At 38.9% G+C, this 21,636-nt stretch overlaps 1 protein-coding gene across 3 annotated transcripts in view; it reads left to right on the top strand.

Moving 5' to 3' along the window:
- The window catches only part of ITGB6 (integrin subunit beta 6), a 472,483-nt gene extending 451,433 nt beyond the window's left edge, over positions 1–21,050 (top strand). For all 3 annotated transcript variants that reach the window (XM_069224209.1, XM_069224208.1, XM_069224207.1), the window contains 2 exons: positions 3,663–3,829; positions 10,906–21,050. In XM_069224209.1, the coding sequence (XP_069080310.1) occupies positions 3,663–3,829; positions 10,906–11,016 (278 nt within the window). In that variant the 3' untranslated portion in view covers positions 11,017–21,050. The remainder of the gene's footprint in view (positions 1–3,662; positions 3,830–10,905) is intronic.
- The last annotated feature ends 586 nt before the right edge of the window (positions 21,051–21,636 follow it).

Here is a 21,636-nt window from a genome sequence, read left to right as displayed (position 1 = left end):
CGCATCTCCTCCTCTGCAGTCTCCATACATGTCATTTTGACGCAAACCAGGTACTCTGTGCACACAAGAAACAATTGTTGATTTTTAAAGACTTAAGACTGTTCTCAACATTGCAAAAGTGATATTTCAACTTGTGCTTATCAAATCTTGATCGTTTTGACCTTAATTTATCTAGATAAATATCTTATATTTTTCAAAACCTGTGTGGTGTATTTTTGTGGTGTTTTCACTGTGTTATTGCACAAATAGTTTACACATTGTCTTCTAAGTTAAGCCTGACTGCTCAGTGCCAAGATACTAGAAGGTGGGCACAGGATAATTTTAATTGTGTGTGACTTACCATGACTAGGATTGTGGTCCCTACTTGGACAAGGGTGTATACCTCTGCCAACTAGAGACCCATTTCTAACAAGAAATGTTTGAACAATTGCTGATTTGTAAGTTGGAGGGGATTTATCTGTCCAAGACTGGTGCAATGCCAGGGCATCAAAGGGGAATGAGGGTGAAAATGTTTCTTAACAACTGGATTGGCCACACGCTTCAGGGAGGTTTGCGGGAGGGAATTGTGGAATTCGTAGTGGGTGGTGAGTGCAGGGGGACACAGTAATGGAGAGGATGGAGGTAGGAAAAGGGTGGAAAGCAGGAATGGATAGGGAGGGAGGGCAGCCACAAGAATGGAAGAGTGAGGGTGTAGATGGAACTGGAAATAGAGAGGAAGACGTGGGGAACACTTTGGAGTAGAAATGGCAAAAAAGGGAGTTAAGCTTTTCACATCATGCTACAGGGAACTAGAATATAGGTTAATACTTACATAATTCATAAATAGGCTGTCCCTGGCCAGTCCCACTACTCAGAGGTCTGTCTTGGTGACCCGATGCTCTTCACAGTTTTAAATACATCTCGATTTTTGGATTGATGGTTGAGTGTTGTGTCCTCACTTCCACAGATGCCTTTAAAATCTAAAACAACTTAAGTAATTATTTGAGGCCTCAGTTTGTTCTCCCAGTAAAGAAAAGAAAGGTGCTGTGGAACAAGGAGGAGGTTATGCCATCTGTCATAGTTTGTTCTTCTGTCTGTTTTGGTGCATCTGTAAAAGTAGCAAAGCTTTAGTGAGGAAAAATGGGTTTGAACCATAGCCTTCAGAACAGTTTTCAGAGTGTTTGAATGTCACTGTTACCGCATTGTGAATGTGTGTTTTTATGTATGTGTGTGTATGTGTTGTGAGTGTGCGTCTGTGTTTGCGCTCGTGCGCACACACTCCTTCTTTTATGCCCACAAGATCGGACTGGCCTATATGGCAATCACAAGAAACAGTTTTCCCTTTGGAATCATTCAAACTGTGATTAATACATTATACAGTTGGCCAAATATCGGTTCATGATAATGATAATCAACAGAGTTTTTTTCACCAGTGATTAGGATTTTATGTTGAATAACAAAGTATCATAACATGGGTCCAATAGACAGTCAATATATTTGACAGTCAAAACAATGCAGGTAAGTGACAGCTCAGTGTAAGTACAAATAAGTGAGCCAAACATTAACCAACATATATCGGAGCTATTTAGAATATGTAACATTTTCCACACCCAGAAGGCAAAAGTGTTTCTTAGAAACCCAATAATATGAGAATTTGGGTTTGCACAGCACAGCAGCCTGGGCTCGCTGATATGTGCCAATGCAAGGCCCCAAACACCGCAGGTCAGAGCCTTAAGCTGGCACGTAACAGTGAGCACATTAACCAGCTGTTTGGGAAGATTAGACTTTATTGTCCAGGATATATTAATACTTATATAGACAAACCAGATTTGTTTGGTTAGGTTGCTTCCATTTCTTTTGTTGTCCTGATGAAGACCAAGTGTTTCTCAGTTTAAGGGGTTGAAACAGCGACTTATAGGGCTCCACCTATATCATTGACTCTTGGACTTGTGTTATGATACTTTGTTATTCAACATAAAATACCTACCACTAGTGAAACTGTGTTTATTATCATTCACATATACTGATATTTGGCCAAATATATAATGTATTAATCACAGTTTCAATGATTCAGAGGGGAACCATGCTTTAATACTCATATTAGCCTGGTTCCTTGGAATACTGGGTGCCCTGTATTTTTGACACTATATGGCAGTGAGGCAGTGCTCAGCAAGTGGTCTGACAGGTCAGTGAGTGGGCTGCTTTTTGGCTGTTTGTGGGCCTGCCTTATGGTGCGCTGGGCTAGCGTTTGCTGTTAATTTCCCTGAAATTAAAACAAATATTGACTCCAGCAAGCACAATTCCATGCAGTCTTCCATACTTGGCAAAACCCTCATATAGCAAATCTCCACTAGTTTAAAACTGCAGCTGTTTGCAAACACGGGCCACTTTTTTAACTATTTGATTCACTTCTATGGGTCACTTTTATTTTAGCACCCAGGTCTAAGTTCTGTCCTATTTTGACCCTCTGTGCTCATTCCATTTTCATTGTCACCCCATAGCCTCACTTCTATGTTTGGCCTGTCCCGCTTTTTCCTTTTGAAACTCTGGTCACCACCCTAAGTATAAGTATTAATTTGAATGGCAGGGCAGGGAAACCAAAAGAGGAGCACTTAAATAAAGTATGGCTAGAAAATCACCTGTGGCTCAGAAAGCAAGGAGTTTTCTAGCGGATTTATGCTCTTAAATATGGGCTTTGCAGACCAAGTGTAGTTGGGAAGGTGTTTAAAGCGTAGGTGGATAATGTCACAAGATATTACAGAAAAGGACCTGCCCAAAAAAGCAATAAAACACTTGGGAGAAAAGGTCTATCTGTCATTTAAAAAACTTATCATTAAGTAGGATCGTAATATACAGAGTAAATTACTAACTTAAAAGTAAAATTAACAAATCATTCGAGCATATTTGTATGTATTTGGTTCCGTCAGCACCAAAGGCGATTCAATGTTGGAAGGTGCAGGTGATACATATGAGTCACAAACATGCACAGGAGACTTTACAATGCCAACAGGTATGCAAAGGAATAGGTCTGGGCAACATGTTTTAATTCAAGGTTGGAAGAGGCATTTGAGAGTCATGATTTATTGAATTTGAATTCTATTTCCCCAATGCATGAAAGAATTGATTATGGACCACCCCTTTGTTTTAATTGGGGACAGGAAAAATGTGTCTCTTCTTTAGTCCTCCATTGAAGAAGCATGAATTTTGATTATTATCACTCATGCCATGAATGTCAGAACATATAGTACAAAGATAGGCATAAGTACTCACCTGTTCAGGTTTGTAGGTAGGCTGCGCGTTATCTCGAGTGTGTTGCCGTGTTTGTGGTCGTTCTGTATTTGTCACTGAGTTGCAAAAGATTACCCCAAGCATGAACAAACCTTAACTTTACTGTTATGAGGGTTGCACAGTTTCGGGTACAAATAAAGTACTCATTCTGTAATTTGGACACCGTAATTTGGTAACTGATTTTTTTCTAAGTGCTAATGGAATGTTTGTTAATATTGTATTTGGCTTACATGTATACAATGTAAACAATGTAATATACCTATACAAAGAGTCGTATCCAACAATCACATCAACCTTTGACTATGTATTTGATTATGTTGTCTGACTGCAGAGAAAACGACATTTAAAAAAACATTTACTTACCGTATTACTTGAGCTTCATTTTCTTTTTGCAGATTGTCCTGAACCTCCAAATATCCCAATGATAGTTCTGGGTGTTTCACTTGCAATTCTTCTGATAGGAATCTTTTTCCTATGTATATGGAAGTTACTTGTATCGGTTCATGATCGTAAAGAGGTTGCTAAATTTGAAGCTGAAAGATCAAAAGCCAAGTGGGAAATGGTAAGTACATTTAACATACTAGTTTTATGCTACATATTTATTGAAATATGTTTTCTTCTCAGTTTTACTTTCACTGTAATTGTCTCCCTCTTCCTCTGCTGTTTCGACCATCACTACTTTACCTTCTATCAACTGTCCAGCATCAAATTTGACAGCTTCTTCTTAAATTAAATCTGGCTGACATCAGAAACTAAATATGTCCATCTCAAGGCAAATCAGATAACTACATTGACCTACGAAGCCTACCTACATGAAAAGATAGAGATATAGGGCTTGATTTAGAGTTTGGCAAAGGGGTTACTCCCTCACAAAGGTGACATATATTCCATCCTCCAAAATATAAATTCTATGGGATATAATGGCATTTATATTTAGGCGGGCAGGATATCCATCACTGTTTTGATGGAATAATCCCTCAGCCAAACTCTAAATCAGGCCCTCAGGTATTATGTACAGTTTCACCATCACCATATCAACTCAGATCTACCTCATTCTCATTTCTCAATTCAAGGATCAGCATATTTCATTTTCCCCAACACTTGTTTAAAAACCCTACTCTCTGAATGTTTATACCACAATGCACACTGTACCTCTTTGATGCGTCTTGGCAGTATCTGCCCTTTTGGACCCAGACAGCTGTCCATACTTTAAGGTTGGGAAGTGTCATCATGTAAATGGACTTGCTAGGCTTCAACCAATGTTAAAAATGTGATGATATTATTGCTTTACATTTCACTCCTTTCAACTTCTTTTATACCCTGTGAAGCTCATTGTCTAGACTTTGTACCTGTCAAAGATCTGTGACTCACTCTTCCATCTCCATTTTCCCAACCTGGACAGACTGCACCATCACTATCTTATCCAAAGAAACATACATGATTCAAGGAACAAGAAGCAAGGTCCATTAAAGAATATTATTGGCCAAAGCCAAAATAGTTTAGACAAATGCAAGGTTTGTATTTAGAATCTCCTTTCCAATCCCTCTCACCTATTACTCTGACTTTACCACCACACATGCAAATGAAATACTCACTCAGGAGCTGACAAAGATGTCCAGCACACATGAGCAAATGCCCATTCTATCAGTCCCACCTACTTTTATCTACATGTACAAATGTCATCATCTTTGCTCTAAGTGGATATCAGCCCACTGCTGCTCCATGGCCAACAGTCACTCTTTAATCATAAACAGGTCTAATAAATGTACATATTCACAACAAAAAATTCCTCCTTGATTTGAGAATGACCAATACATTGTAAAACTTGGTTAAATAATGTAATGCTTGCTCTTTCCCTCCAAAAACACTTTACTGATCCTGCCTCAATTAACTTTACTGATCCTTCCTTGGTTGTTGTGGTACAACATATACTACTTCACAAAGACTTCATGATTCATTAAAAAAATTCACCAGGTTTCACCAATCTTCCTCACCTCTTTCTCCATGATAATGATGACAAAAACCCCTCTTCCTTTTTGTTATATTTGTTTCCCCATTGAATAGGTCAGAGCACTTATCTGTAGGTGGTGTCCCTTTTTAACTCTCATGTAATGTCATGCCATATCAGTGTACCTACCTGGTACCTCATTGCTGGCGGCGTAACCTAGAAAACCAAAATTTTATGTGATAACTGTACAGTGCATTGTCGTAGACTGGCAGAGTTATTTTCCCTTCTCACATCAGATACTATTTTCTCTCCTTCATTCTCAACTGCATCCCATATGCCCTGCTTTTATATGCATGTGTTCAAGATGCGCTTGCACTAATAATTATGTTTAACATAAAGTGCACCACTGATACTTGGAATTTGGTCTGCACTAGCCAAGCAGCAAGAAAAAACATTGCCAATATATCACTCTGCACTGAGGCCATCTTCACTTCTTTCAAAACAGTTGGCGCTCACACATCTCCTCTCATACGATCAGCTTACACAGATAACCTTTTCCCTTTATTGCTTCCGTCTTTATGTTACAAAATATTAAAAAGTTAGTTATTTGCAATACCTAGGAATTCTACAAGCACATCACATTCTGGAACCTGAGCAATGAAGCTTCAGTTTTACCCATGAAATGTAGTACCTTTCTTACCATTTGCAAAAACATCCTCCCCCAAATATGTAACTTCTTTACTATACCCTCATGTTCTTACACCTCACGGCAGTCTTTAACAATGCAATTTTCTCTTCAAGGGATGTAAAATGTTGTATGTACCCAGGTAATACATTACACTTATTTGAAACCTTCATTGCAGAGAGGTTTCTATAGATAAAACATAATTTTGTCATTATTTGATCCACTTCTATCATCTGAAGTAGTCTCCAATACCGTTGCTTTGCTATTGAAAGTTTAGATGCTTCTCCTCATGAAACTTCTCAAAGACCAAAGACCATGAATGCTGTGTAGAAGGCACAGAGATGTATCTTAAAGTACCAAATGAAAGATCTCCAGCACCTCCAAAGTACTATCCACCAAAATTGATTACAAGACGTAACCAAAAAATAAAATAGTTAATGACTGAAGTTGTGGGAGCAGGATCCTGCTGCATGTTCCACTTCACAGACACTATCCGTTTGACTGTCATGTGGGCTGAATAAATCTTTGTGGTATGCTGTAATAGTGACTACTAGTGGCAGCAATATAGCCAACCAAATGAATGCAGTGACTAACATGGCCTTCTTTCTGCTGAGCCAGTTGAAGACATTCCCCTCTAAATCTATTGTGAGCTGTGAACCACCGAAAAGGGCATCTTGAAAAAGCTCAATTACATCACCTCCACTACTCCAGCCTACCACAACACAAAGAAGTCAAAATTGTGCTGGACTGATATATTGTCGGAAATCTGAGCTTACTCCATGTATGAGCAAAGGTCAAGTTTAAAGTCTTATCTCTCATGCAAGAGTTTGTCTGCCATTTACTTGCCACTAACTCAGCCAAAAACCCCTATTTTAATCTGGGACACCAATGCGTCTCACTGCAAATCTCAAAGGACTGGAACAGCACAGACCTTCAAAAAGACCACCAATCCCCTATTCTTTTAGAAACTTGCAATCTTTCGACTCATCCTCCCCTAGAATCAGCAGCACCCCTTTCCATCTCAGAGGTGGTATCTACATCAAATAAATGCAAGGCAGAAGGGCTCCTAAAACCAATGAATCAATTGACTAATTGAAGCAGTTTTTCTTCTGGTGCACAATATTGTATACACCAACAACTGTTAATATATGTTCTGTGTAATTAACCATTATTTAATTATTAAATTAATATAGAGAGGTTTATAAAGTTCAGATTGCTGCAGATAACTTCAGTTAGTAACATACTATTCAATGTCCTTTATTGCCAGTAAAAACACCAAATTGCATATTAACACACCTAAGACTTTTTGAATAGCTGCTTGAAAATGAATATTATACCTCATTCTGCATTGCATTTTCAGAAACCCCATTGCAAAGCACAACACCGAACTAGTTATATCCTGACTTCCAAAAATCTACCAATCTTAACAGGAGACCCACCCAAACCTATTAGAAGACGTTGTTTACAAAAATCACTCGTGGCAATCATTTGCAGTTTTATTATTAACGTATGGCACCAATTTAGATCGAATCATTCAGCATTTTACCCAATAGTCTCATTGACGTTATCCCCTGCCAAGTGAAATAATTTGTATTTAATTATTAGGGTAACGGAGCCCTTTATGGCACCCAGTGTTTGCTTCTCAGCGTTATTCTCTTTATCGCTATTCAAATGAAAACATGTTCTCTTTCAAAGTTCATCTACCATGAAGATGTTTTTGATAACATATGTGACAAATAATAGAATATTAATTTACTGTAAAATTGTGGTTAAAGTTGAATAGCCGTTAAAAATTCTGAACATTAATGTTTCCTTTTAATAAGAGCAGACCAAGAAAACAATGTAGTGCATTTATTCAGAGATGGAAGCGAATATTTACTTAAGGAAACAATATTTCCAAAGCCAGCATTAGAGATTTGGTTTACACAAGTTCCTTCATGAGACAGTACTATTTTTTATTAGAGCACAAAAAATAATAACACTTTAACATTCCTCCTCTCCATGTTAGCAATGTATTAATTTCATAGTGTCCTAGTGATCAAACAGGTACTTGGTCTGAGTACACTTGCTTTGTTTAAACACACTACAGAGACCAAATTCACCTTAGGTTCCGAAAAAAGGCATTCACCAAATCCAATTAATTTGTTTCACATTAACATTTCATGGATAAAGTAGTATTTTAAGAATAATTTATCCCAAATCACTGAAAATTCAGATCTGCTTTGTGAGTCGCAGGGCCTCAAATGGGTGTAGATTTCCGAATTCTGAAATTTCACCAAGGATTTCCATATTATGTCAGACATATGGTACAGTTGCAGGTGTCCAGGCAGCCTTATGGATAACTTTTATGAATATGCAGTTGAGAATATGTGGAAGCATTTCTGCTTGTTCAATTCTTCAATGAGTAAAATAACAGAAGAAAATGTACCCGCATGTGTGCAATTCACATTTCTGTTTTTTATCTCTGTTGAGGAAACACATTCCTTCACCTCACCAATTGGCATTGTTCACACTTTAAAAAAGGATTTGCTACTGCCTTTGACAGAAATAAATATCTAATAAATATCGAAACATACCACAGATTCCCTCTCTTGCGGGTGTTGCTGAACTTCCCATGGCATCCCAAAGTGGAATCCACACTAGTTGTCAATGTCATGAAGTTTATTCTACGAGGTATTTTACCACTGTGGGGTAATACTACACATGCGTATAATGAAAGATCATTTTTGGGAATACTATATACTTGTAAACCAGGATATTAGCAAGCGTAAATTAAAATTAACACCTGCAATTGTCTTTGTGATTTGGACCAATTGAGTTTCTCAGTCTCATATACCACTCAGCTATCATTGGTGGATTTGCATATGTCCAATGATATGAAACTGACACTCTTGAAATTGGTTGTACATTGAACTGTCGAGTACATGAATATTTTGATACCTTAATATTGTAGCCAAAAAATTGAGGACCAAAATATCGAAAGTATTGTGCTTGCAGGGAAGTGTAAATTTACTGTTGTTTACTTCACTTCTCCGTACTTTGAAGATATATCCATTATCAAGGTACATATGTGGCGTTAGGTATATAAAACGTATGTATACTTAACAGTCAATATTTTTGTCACAATAGTAATGTATAACAATATACCCTACTGAATATTCAGGAACAACACCCTTGAAATGAGCATTGCTAAAACACAAAAGTATCTTTACTCCTTTGCCTTATTGGGTATGTAAAGCTACTACTTAACATAGATAACTTAGAAGTAGTAGCCTGTATGAATATCTGTAAAATGTGCCCTACTTTATGAAATATCAGCACCAAATAAACACAAAACCTGACGCAAGTCACATATTGGACCAATTAGTTACATCACCGTGGTATTTGGAGCAACTAGAAGTTCTCCTTTTGGAGGTGTGATTTCATATAAACAATTGGGACTTGTTAAAAACTGGATTGTTTCGAGTTGTTCAGCTATCAGAAGCTTGTGTATTGGCGTACATAGCCTGCCCCACTTAAAAACGTCCTGGCTACTTTGTTGTGCATGCTAGTCAGCAGATTTCCAGACACTCTGGTTCATTTTAGTTTCCAGTCTTCCAGTGGTCTCTTTAATGTAAATATTTTGAAAATGGACTATAATTTAGTATACTCCTGGTGTGACCGTTCAAAATGACAATATACCCAGGTTGCAGCAGGCAAGCAACCGTTTGGCAATCAAGGTGAGGTTGCCAGCCCTACATCTCCCACAATGCCAGGAGGCCTGCCTGAAGGCGCACACACCAATGAGATGCTAAGTGTGCTGCTTCGTTTGAGCGTCCCGCTATCATATCTCTAAAACATGTGGCTTCTGTAGCCAGTGGATTCCTTCTTAACAGGCACCTGGGTATTTTACAGTATTCAAAGTCACCACCAGCTAACAAGGTTACGTTCCTCTAGACAGCCTAAATGGAACAAAACTTTATAATGTTACCTTGATGAAAATTGAATTGCTCTTTTGATGAAAGGGGATTGCTTCATTAAAATGAGTATGTAACTGTTACATGAAGATTAGTAAACATAATGAGAGATGCAGTGACTACACCCTTGACAATGTTGTAAGGCCATACTGAAGACAGTCTTACTGATGCGGATATGTTTCAAATGTTTGCTCTACTTTGTGTGAGTTCTAGATCAACCTGTGTCATTGCACAATATAGCATTATCAATAGCAGCCGGATGGATTGTCCTGGATAATATCAGTCATTAAAGGCGCTCTCATTAAAGGGAGTGTTGCGTTGTAATGATTAGTATACCCCAAGGTATATTGCCTGCATCTGTGGGAAATAGTGGTTGTTTATTAACCTCACTTAAGTTATGGGCCAGCACCATGGGCAAGAGCCAATAATGGATAGAGGTAATTAATAGCCATTATTGCCCTACAGGTAAGGGCAATAAAGCTATTAGTTGTCTCCCACCCAAAATAAACCTAATGGATGCTAGAGCTCTGACTCAGTGGAAGCTCAGTGAAAACAGCAGCACAGCCCTACGGTGCTCCTCTGCCTATGCCTTTCCACGTGGAGCTCCATAGCTCACCTCTGCCTTTCGTTGTGTCCAGATGTGTGCAGTGTCTCGACGTGCCTTGGTGAGGCAAATGCCCCGACAGCCTCAGAAAAATAGGAACAAATAAACAAACTGTCATGTTTGTTTTGTTTTGTTCTGACTGCTCTTTGGCAGTTGAGGTTACATTCTCTCTGTGAGGCATTAGGGGATGAGCTAGGAGCAGACAGCCATGGCATACTGACAGCAGGCAATGACATTGGTTAGAGCCCATAAAGAGAGAATTCTGATTGGTTGTCCATCTCCCAATGTTCCAATCCCAGTGCTGATGTTTATTACTTCACCACATCACTCACCTCTCCAACACAAGCACCAAATATAGTGTGATTTCATGTAAGTGAACATACTACCCTTGGTTTGCTTTGATATGTAAGGTTACTTTGCTGACATACTTTTTCTGTTTACACAGGGAACAAATCCACTTTATCGGGGCTCTACGACAACATTTAAAAACGTCACCTACAGAAGACACGACCAAAAGATTGACATAAGGGACTCGACGAATCATGCTGGCACTTGAGAAGAAGTGGAAGGACACTATTTAAATTAGCCGCCGTGGGTTGGACACAAGTAACTGGAAGTGTTTTTTTAAGACAACACGGGTTCAGAAAATTCTATTTTATGTGAACATTTTTCTTGGTGTGATTAAGTGAAAGAAAAAAATAATGGAAGATTCCACTTCACTGACAACACATTAGTTCACTGTGCATGAGTTTCTCTACAGTCTCAAACTGAATTACTTGTTGGGACACCTTTCCAGCTCACGTCTCTCGGTACATGTCTCTGATCTTGGCCTCTGTATGTTGAAACTTTTTGATAATTATTTGTATGTTTCGACTGCGGAAACTAATGAGACGCATGGGAAACATGTCTGAGCTTAAATTTATTTCGCATTAATTTTGCATCTGCAACTGGAAAGCTCCGCGTGAACAACATTTATGAAGACTGATAAAAATGTGCACTAGCACATCATGTTTTTGCTCAAGTTGAGCAGTAGTTTAACATTTTTTGTAAAAGGATAGGTGTGGCATGCAAATATAAGCCTGCACTTGGTTAAAATTAGTACATGTACTCAATTTGCTAAGACATGTCCACTCAAATGCATATATTTATTGCCTGTGTGCGACTAATTTGCCCGCATGACTACTAATCACTCTTTGGCCCTATTGTCCAATCAAATGAGTTTATAAAGAGGCATCGATACATGCTAGTGAGAAATCTGCAGCAGGCCAGGGGAAATGAGGGTGAGAGATTTTGCAAACGTCACCGTGCCACATGAACTGTTGTGACTCCACTGTTTTAACACTTTTACGACTCCCAGCGTGAAAGTATACTTGCCAAGGTTTGTTAAACGAAGACCATTCTCACCACGTGTTCATGCTGTTGCAAGCCTCCCACGTTATAGTTAATTACTCTTTTTTTTAACTAGTACTTCGCATGCATCACTTTCACAACAGTAGGAATTTCACAGTCCCAGCAACACTGATGTCTGCATCGCGCGATAGGGTCACGTGTTTACCTGTAACCTATCTCACAGCATACACAGCTTCACTGCTAGATATATGAAAGCCCCTACTTTTAAATGAGTAGTTGAGTACAGGTTCAAATTGCAGATATATGCGTCGAGGGGGGGGGGGGGGGGATCTAAGCCCCTTATCTCAAAGTAGGGTTCGACCCTCAACCAAAATTCACTCAGTCGTTCATCCTTCCAAACTTGCTAAAATAGTGGTGGTTTCATTCAGTAATGATTACTGTGCCTGCCTGAAGAGTGTAGGCACCAATAGCAAGGTCTGAAGCGCTGGTGAAACTTAATTTGTAATGGACCTACTGGTGAAGCATGGGCACGTTTCTTGACTAATATTTCTCAGCCCACAACTGGCTCATGTCAAAAATGTACTTGCCACACATCAGTGCTCAGAATACAAGCGAATACTCGTGCTTGAATTGACTGAAGAAGTTCTGAATTGTTGCAAAGGCTAGCTATGGCGTTTCTAAATATTTACTGTATGCTAGATAATGCACGTACATATACGTCACTGTAACACTGGATCCGTATTCACAACCTAATGCTCCATAAGCTACTGATGTAGGACAGAGGTGAGAAATCCTCGTTCTTCTGATGGCACTGATGATAACCAATCACCACACTCTTAAGTGAGTTGTGCTGACAAACGACTACAGAAAACATATCCACCATCACACAACCCCTTTATTTATGTGATAGTCCTTTATTAGTATTTATTTTGAGGTTTTTTTAAAACACAGCACATTTTTGTTAATTCTGAACACTGTAGATGTTACTGAGTCTGCATGATGGAAAGCAGGAGTAGAGTTGCAGACCAATCATCAATGGTGTGCCCAATTCTATATTTTGTATGGAAGTGCCAGGTTGTAATACAGTTCTGTTGAAAGCCACTGGGAAAAGTTCTGTTTTCAGCCCCTTCCTGAAACACATGCTCTCAGAATTAGATGCTATGTGTTCCGCAAAATGAGACCCTGTGCGCCCAAATTCCAGCCACCATGTTGAATGCAGGTTGAGAAAATCCGTGATGGCACACCTGCCTAAAATAGGGTAGGACAACCACCACAGTCCTGTGGTCCTGTGGAGAACATCCTGTTAGGTCAGGGGTTAGTATCGGTGGAGCCAAGTCTGTCTCCACCAAAGTTAACCCAGGTTCCCCACCTGTAAACGGGGCTGGGTACCCCAGGATTGTCAAGGTGGGAATAACGCAGCTTTATTGCTGTCTTTCTGATCCCCCAAACCCTAAATAAGGCCCACACACTGCCCACATAGTGCTGGATATTATTATATGTAATAATATCTTGCACTATATCAGCGCTTCCCAAGAAACACCCAAATTCTGCAATGTGAATGTGTGTTATATTTGACCTACAATGAGCCTCTGGAAAAGACATATGGCTACAGCACTAGATGGCTTTCACAAATGGGTCTTTAATATTGCAGATTTAGCATGGTGTCACTGATGTTCTGTGAGTTCAGTGCTTGGTCAGTGTCCCTGAACAGAACACCTAATTTACTTGTAGTCAGTGAGTCTTGTGAGTATGGCAAAAGTTGGCGGTGACTGCAGCTAGTTTGTAATATTGGCAACAAGGGGAAGTTGGTTCCAGCTATTGGTAGACATGCCTGTTTTTGGTTTATTTAGGGTGCTGGTAATGAGATGGGTGGTGATGGATGTTGACCTTGGCTCACAATACCACAATACCCATAAACTGCTTGGCCCAGTAAAGTAAGCCAGGAGACTGAAACTGAAATGCCAAGGGTGCATGTTAACTGAGAAACAACTCCACTAACATCTGTATTTGCAGAAACTGCCTTCCAGGTAACAGCACAAACCACAAGCAGTAGCCCCTGACAAAGGTTAAATGGCACAGCACCTCAAATGATGCCACACCATTCACAGAGGCTCGTCTTCTGCCTGCAATTGAAATGGTTGGTTTGAAGAGGACCTGCAACCTGTGCAAGATATAGTTGTATGATACTGTCAGGATGATGTGTCAAGGCATGACATAATGTTCTGTGTGTCAGTTGTGCTGTTGATTCCAATCAATGTCTGCTATCCAAACGTTCTGTGAACACAATAAACCTTTGTATCTGATGCACACAGTGAGAGGCCTGACAGTCCGGCTGAGATTCTGTGGCAGAAGACGGCGATTGTAAGGGTACCGCTGCCCTTCCTTAGTTGATAAACATTCACAGTTGTATTTGCAGTCATGGGAATATCACAGATGTGCTCAATTCCCATTTCCTTATTCTTGTTTGTTAGCCTGTATGATAGGTTTACTGCAGGACTGTATGGTCATTTATTTTGGTACCTTTTGTGCCTTTGAAAATTGTATTTCCTTATATGGGTATATTACAAAGGCTAATTTTTATGTAGACCATGTAATGGCATCAATCTAGTATATGTGGGCATAGATTTAAAAATGCCATAATGCAGATTAATACAGTACCACTTACTGTCCTGCAAACATGCACTGCAACGCAGCTGATAAGACAGACCTGCTTTCCATGAAAAAGGAGCGTCTAACATCATTCCCATTTCATTGTGATAATGGCTCACTAAACTCTTTCTTAAATTGATTTTGGGGGCTCTGATGAGAATGTGTGTGAGATTCTTAAATAGTAAAACATATAAGAAGTTAGTGTGATGTGTTTTCCCTCTCAAAGACCCAGATTTAAGAACAGTGGCGCTTCTCTGCGCTCCATTGAGCCCCCTTAACACCACCATGTGTGTGCTGTATTACTGATCCGGCGCACCATGGTGCACATTAGGATCAACAGCATCATATTTTCTGATGCTATTGTGGTACTTTGCAGGATTAGTACCAAATATTTTAGTGCTAATCCTGCAAAGTTGATAGAGGCCCGTTATAAACAATGGTGTGCCTCACTTTAACACTTGCACTGATCAGGCGTTAAAAATGATGAGAAAAATGGCGCAGTGGAATCTTATACCTTCCACTGCGCCATTTTTATGGGCCTTCTAATGGAGGAACGCCCCTGGCACAATAATGTCTTGGGCAGGCATATTGTGGCACAAAGGTTTACAAAGTGGCACAATATACGTGCATTGCACCACTTTGTAAATTTGGTGCAGCGTTTTTGGCAACCTAACGCCACATTAGCATAAAAACAATATTCATATTCCCTAAATATTGCAGTTTACTTCCCAATTTAAATGTTAGGGGATCAATTCACAAAGACATCCACAGGTACGTAAAATAGCTATACTTTACATACTTCACAATGACTTAGGGTACATGTACAACATTTTACTGTGAGTTGAACACTTGCATTAATTATGTGATTGCTTGTTTGGTTGTGTGTGCTGTGAGCATATTAAGAGGTGCTGCTGTCTGGATGGTCATGGCAACCTCTTAAGTATGGAAAGCTCCAGTTTCTTCTTAGCAGTTGAAATGAGACATACGTCCAACACTAGCAGATAAATTGTTAGTTAAACACTCATGACCCTTAGAGAGAAGAAATGGAGTGCCATGCCCAGAACAATGTCCTAATATCTTGGGCGTCCGCAGTGACGGCCAAGGGGGGTGCTTGCCCCCCTGGATTTAGGTACTGCCTAGTGGGCAGGCTCACAGGGCAGTGAGACACTACGACTGCTGTAGTGTTATGCTCCCTGCCCTAGTATGGCCTCAGCCCCCCCATTAAAATTATGCTCCCCCCGAAAAGATTTATGAGGATGCCCACGTCTAACACTGCCTCATCACTTCCATTATGGGTGTGTCTTAGCTATGTCACTGCCAGGCAAATAAACTGTCACCGTTTAGAAGTCGACTCTGCAGGTGCATAGAACTGCACATCTAATTTTATTTATTGATGCATAAACCCACTATGAAAAATCTATTTGAGGCACATAACCCACAAACCGCAAAGCACACACATTACTTATCACATGTTGGTCACACTCTAGTGATGCATAGGCAGGAACAGTTCTGCTCATCACAGTGCTCAAAGTTCAGAAATCAGCCAAACATTTTGGCAGACTGTAGATCTTTTTATCTATGCATTCAGTTAATTGGGAAACATAGGGTTATGTTTATCTATTAGATATTTAAGAAAACAAGTGGAAATATACTTAGGATGTCACAAAAACCATTGGGCGATGTAATTCAGACCTTTGAAGTGCACTTATTTATTGGACATCAGGCCTAGATTTCAAACATAGAGTGGGTACCAAGATTTTTCTGATAGTCACTGCAGCCACCGATTAATTTTCACTCGCCATACCACACAAGAAAAATAAAGGTATCAGGTATTTCAGACAGTCTTCTATGTAACCTCACCCAGTTTTATGTACAGCAAGCTAACATTGTCAGGTATCACAACTTTATAAGAATGGCTAAATAAATAAATAAAATGTATGGACTAGATAAAGAACACCTTTTAAATTCTGCCCTCAAGATGTGGCCCAATGCATGAATGTATTGTAAAGTTACATATTTAATGTAGTTGAAAGAAAATAGAAGGTTCACAGAATATACCTTTTATCCAGTTTTAAGAAGGAAATTCAAAACACTTCTGAAATTGAAATGTAGCTAAACCTTTCTCAAGGAGAAGAGACACTCTTTTCTTACTGACTTCATTATAATTAGTATAATAGTAGTGTTAGTAGCAGTCTAAAGTAACATTGTAGGCAACCTTGTAGCATCTATAGGCTTCTCTAAAACTATAGGCACTGAGTCTGCCAAGAATTTACATACTGTAATTGTTCTCACTGTAAAATATCCTATTACACTACATTAATTATCCCTTTGTTTTTCCAGCCTTTATGAGAGTCCTTTTTTTAGAAAATGTTTTTGCCTCAAAGCAATCTGTTTTAAAATTTTCTATGAGAATTTTTGTATGGTACAGAGAAATCCACTTTCACTCTGACTGAGTGGTTGTGACTTTGTTCAGATCGCAGGCTTTTTATGTTGTATAACTAATCTGTTTGTCCATCTTTGAACATTTCTCATTTCAATTATATCCTTTTCATGTATACCCTCACAATAACTTAATATTTTAAGTTTAACCTTTCTGAGGGCCTTCTACAGTCAAAATAAAGATTCAGAAGACTTATTTTATTTACCTAACATTTAGAATGCTACATCTGTTCCTTTTAAAAAGTTAGGCCCATATTTATACTCGATTTGCACTGAATTAAGCATCATTTTTTTTACGCTAATTCATCACAAACCTAACTCCATATTTATACTTTGGCACTAGACACGTCTAGCACCAAAGTTATGGAGTTTAAGTCACTTTCTGAACGTGGAAACCTACCTTGCGTCAATGAGATGCATGGTAGGCATTCTCGTGCAGAAAACACCGATATGGCCTAAGTGCCATATGTATCCCCCGGTGCTAAAATCTAGCACGGGGGGATGGGGGCCTTAAATAATGGCACTAAGCTTGCTTAGCATCATTATTTAATGCCTGGGTCAGGGAAGGCATTAGGGGACCTGTGGGCCTTTTTCCATGGTCAGAGACCATAGAAAGAGCCCACAGGTGCCCTTCCCTGGCCCCAGAGACACCCTCACCCACCCCCAACCCACACCAGGAAGACACCTAAGGGGGGGGGGGGAATCCTATCCCAGGAAGGTAGAGGTAGGTATGGGTGAGTATTTTTTATTTCATTACAAAGTGCCATGGGGGGGGCTAACTTGGGCCCCCCTACATGGCACTGGTCCCAATGGCCATGCCCATATGTCCCCTATGTCCCCTGGGCATGGCCATTGGGCTGGGGGGCATGACTCCTCTACTAACTGAGACAGGAGTCATGTCCATGGGGTTCTAACGTCAGAAAATGATGCTAGTCTGGGGAAAGGCATTTTTTTTTGCCTCTGCCTGTACTAGCGTCATCCTCTGACGCTAAACACCCTGCTCCCCCTACACCTCCCCCACCCGGCTAGCATCGTTTTCTATGATGCTAGCCGGGTCTTATCGCCGGCTAGCGTCATACCATAAATCCGATGCCCGGTCGGCATCTTGGTATGACGCTAGCCGGTGGTAAACTTCTTTACGCTGAACTACGTTAGCGCAGATCAGCGTCAAAAAGTATAAATATGGGCCCTAGTATCAAATTTAGAAGATGTGTGTAGCTAGCAATTCACGAGCATGGTCCAATTATTTTATGGACTTGCATATAAGATGTTAAACCATTTTTTACTTGCCTTGTGTTTAATAGGTACCAAAGTGCATGGCTATGGGCATATTCACCACAATGCAAGTTTCTCAATTCTTGAAGGTTATGCAGATTATTTTACACTTTATAACTATCCATATAGGATGTGTACCCTGCATTGATTCGGCCACTACTCCATAAATTCATTTCTAAAGCAGTTATTGACATATTGAAAACCATTTGGCAAAATAATGATTGGCCCTATGACACTCGTTACATATGTCACTAAATTCACAATCTGTGTAATTAAACACTATTTTCAGGAATCTGATATTCAGTCAATGCTCAGTCCACTAATATATTTGCCTTTCAATTCTAATTTCATGTACTGAGAATAGTCACAATTTATGGAGATACATATACATCTTGGCAAATCCCTAACACATAATTTTCACATTGTAGCCTCACAGGTAAACCAATAATTTTACTTTGACAATAGCTGCTGTGTTAAAACATATTATGATGCATTTTATGTCTCTTGATTTTTAAACTCATTGAAGAAGCACTGTTCAAAAATCACAACCAGCTCCATGCAGCATACACTCAGAAAATTATGCCTTATCAGTAAGCCATTAGGGCTTCATTAAGCACCCTCATGTATCGTAAACATAATTTTCTAAAACATTCCTTCAGGTATTGGAACGTAGCATTCATAACTTTGTGTTTGTAAATCAGTTTTCCATGAACATAAGACATATTTATTTTTATAACAATCACTTGACACACTGGGTTCCTCCAATCTCTAAACTCTGGCTGTGACAAATCTAGCCACCCCAGAAATCCAAAGAAATTTGATTTGTTGCATCATTAATCAAGGATGGAGTACTACTGGGCCTCACAATACAATGACCCTAATGTCGGGCAGTGGTACAAATATAAATTCAGGATTCACGTTAAGGAAAACTCACTCCCAACACATATTTAGCTTTCGCCATACCCAGTGTATATGCAGCAAGTTTACATTTTCTCTTCTATCTTTCACATCATTCTATATAGTGCTAGTAGTGGTTTGTGCAGTCTTTGAGGATTTTAGTAGAGCTGATTGAGTTTGAATTCTCTGAATATTTGCCCCTAAACAGATGTATATCCAAACAAAGATTTTGCTAGTTCTCTTCTATAAGCATTAGGCTTGTACAATACATCCATCATTCATAGAGTCCATATTAGAATGGCAGTGAAGTTGATTTAACAGGCAACAACTAATGAACCCAAAGCAAAAGGACACACTTAATCAGAGAAAGTCACCATATACATGGGAGTAGTTTGAAGGGGCCTTCATTACACTGAAATAGCTGGAAATATTTATGAAAGTAACTAAGCAGTTCTAAATGTTACATTCTGTCTCTTTCCAAACACATGCACATACACTCAAATGATCTCCCATTTCAGGTTTAAAAAAACACAACTTTCAAACTAAAGGAGAGAAACTAAAATGGGAAAAAGCATTATGTTAAGGCCACTGTGAACCTCATGTCCCTCACCATACTTCTGTTGATACACAGTTCTGTGGTTAATGATTTCATTTTTTGATAGCACTATTCATTATTTAGTATTTACATTACTCTGACTCCGTGTGAGTCTTTGGGCCTGATTTAGATTTTGGTGGAGGGATTACTCCATTACAACGGTGACAGATATCCTGTCCACTGAAATCTAAATCCTGTAGGAAACAATGGGATTTAGATTTCAGCGGATGGGATATCCTTCAACATGGGACGGTTTAACCCATCTCTCAAACTATAAATCAGGCCATAAATCTTGCTGTGCCTCATAACAAAGCTTTCCTTAATTACATGATTAAACTAGGGATTTGTATTCCATCCAGCATACGGAATTTGAGTATTTTCTGAAAGACGCAGTTCAGCTCTGGAGCATCACAATATTTTAAGTGATAAGCAACAAAAACAATGTAATTCAGTTAGCACATACATTGCCACCAGAGGAGTGTTTTCAAATTTGGGGGTATAGAACAACATTCTAAACACTAAGCAGAATATTCCAATACTTTCTAGTGAATCAGAAAATTGACTGTCATAGAGGGCATGTATTCCTGATGTTACGGAATCTGTTTTTGAGATTTTGAGCTCCAAAAAGGAGCGTGACTAACAGGAATAAGATGATATAGGTGGGTGTACCCAATCTATACTCCATTGTCATTGTTATAAAGTCAAACATATATCTGAGTATGGTAGGGTGTTACTCTGTTGTAAGACAAGAACAGTGATTTCTACAGAGGACAGTGAAAACAATATATTTGTGGAAAAACATGTGAATTGGTGATCCTCTAGTGTATAGGTTAGTTAGGTAGGTTGTATAACTGAACATATTCTAAGATTTGATGCACTTTCTGTAAAGGACACTAGGGTATAGTACTAGAACTCAGTCAGGCTTAACCTTTGTGTCTACACTAGCTAGTTGTGTGAGTGTCCATGTCTGTGTGGGTGTGTTTTTTCAAAGATGTAATATAAAACAAATTGATATATTATAGGTTTAATTCATGGCATGGTTGCTAAGATAGTTGTGTAGTGGCGCAAGACCTTTTAATTGTGTTCTGCTAGTGTAGTTTGGTATATATTACATTGCGGTAAAATATTCACATTGGCCTCAGATAAGATCTCAAGGCACACCTCAGTACATCATGGAAATTTAACAAGTCTAGGCAGGTTCATGTTCTTCGTATAGAACAGATATTTTAACAAATGTTTACTAAAATTTAAAAGCAACTAATTTTGAAAAAGAACACTTGCTATTGTGAATAGTTATAGGTTTGGACATCAGGCTGGACCTTGAACTGTGTACAGTTTTTTGAAAAATGTTTCAATCATTAAAAAATTGAATTGTTTAACAAAAACATATGTCAAGATTTTTTTTTATTAAAAATGTATATTTGTGCAAACATGGGGCTGAATCACAAAATATTTTTGATTGGCACTGTTTCATGGCCTTTGTGATAGGTTCGGGAAGTGCTAGGTATCAACACCTTTTACTACCTATTAAGAAAACAGGTTCCTGAAGGTAACCATATATGCCAAGAATGTTTGTGCATATTTGCTGTGTCACATTTTGCTGTGGTGGTAATGTGTTTCGTTGTTTTTTGTGCTACATTATCATAATGTGACGTAGTATTGTACTGTGGTACATGTGTTGAATTCTCTGTTTTGACTGTTTTAAATACCCTTTTATATTTTAATTGTGTTTTATGTTGTTTTATGCATGCTATTGACTTACATTCTATTTACTTCTATTAATTCAATATATGTTAAAAAATGCTGCGACATATCCAGCAAAAAGTATGACATGACTTCAAAAATTCCATGGCAAGTAAACATTGACCACTGTCCAAGGTAGTGAAATAGCAATACTTCAGCTCTTCAACTATTTAAAACACTAGCCTGTCCAAAATGCGAGGGACAGGATCAAAAACATTTTGACTAGCG

This window comes from Pleurodeles waltl, chromosome 3_1, assembly GCF_031143425.1.
Source record: "Pleurodeles waltl isolate 20211129_DDA chromosome 3_1, aPleWal1.hap1.20221129, whole genome shotgun sequence".
Lineage (NCBI taxonomy): Eukaryota > Metazoa > Chordata > Amphibia > Caudata > Salamandridae > Pleurodeles > Pleurodeles waltl.
Note: the sequence above shows the minus strand (reverse complement) of the source record. Positions and strands in the feature narration are given on the sequence as shown.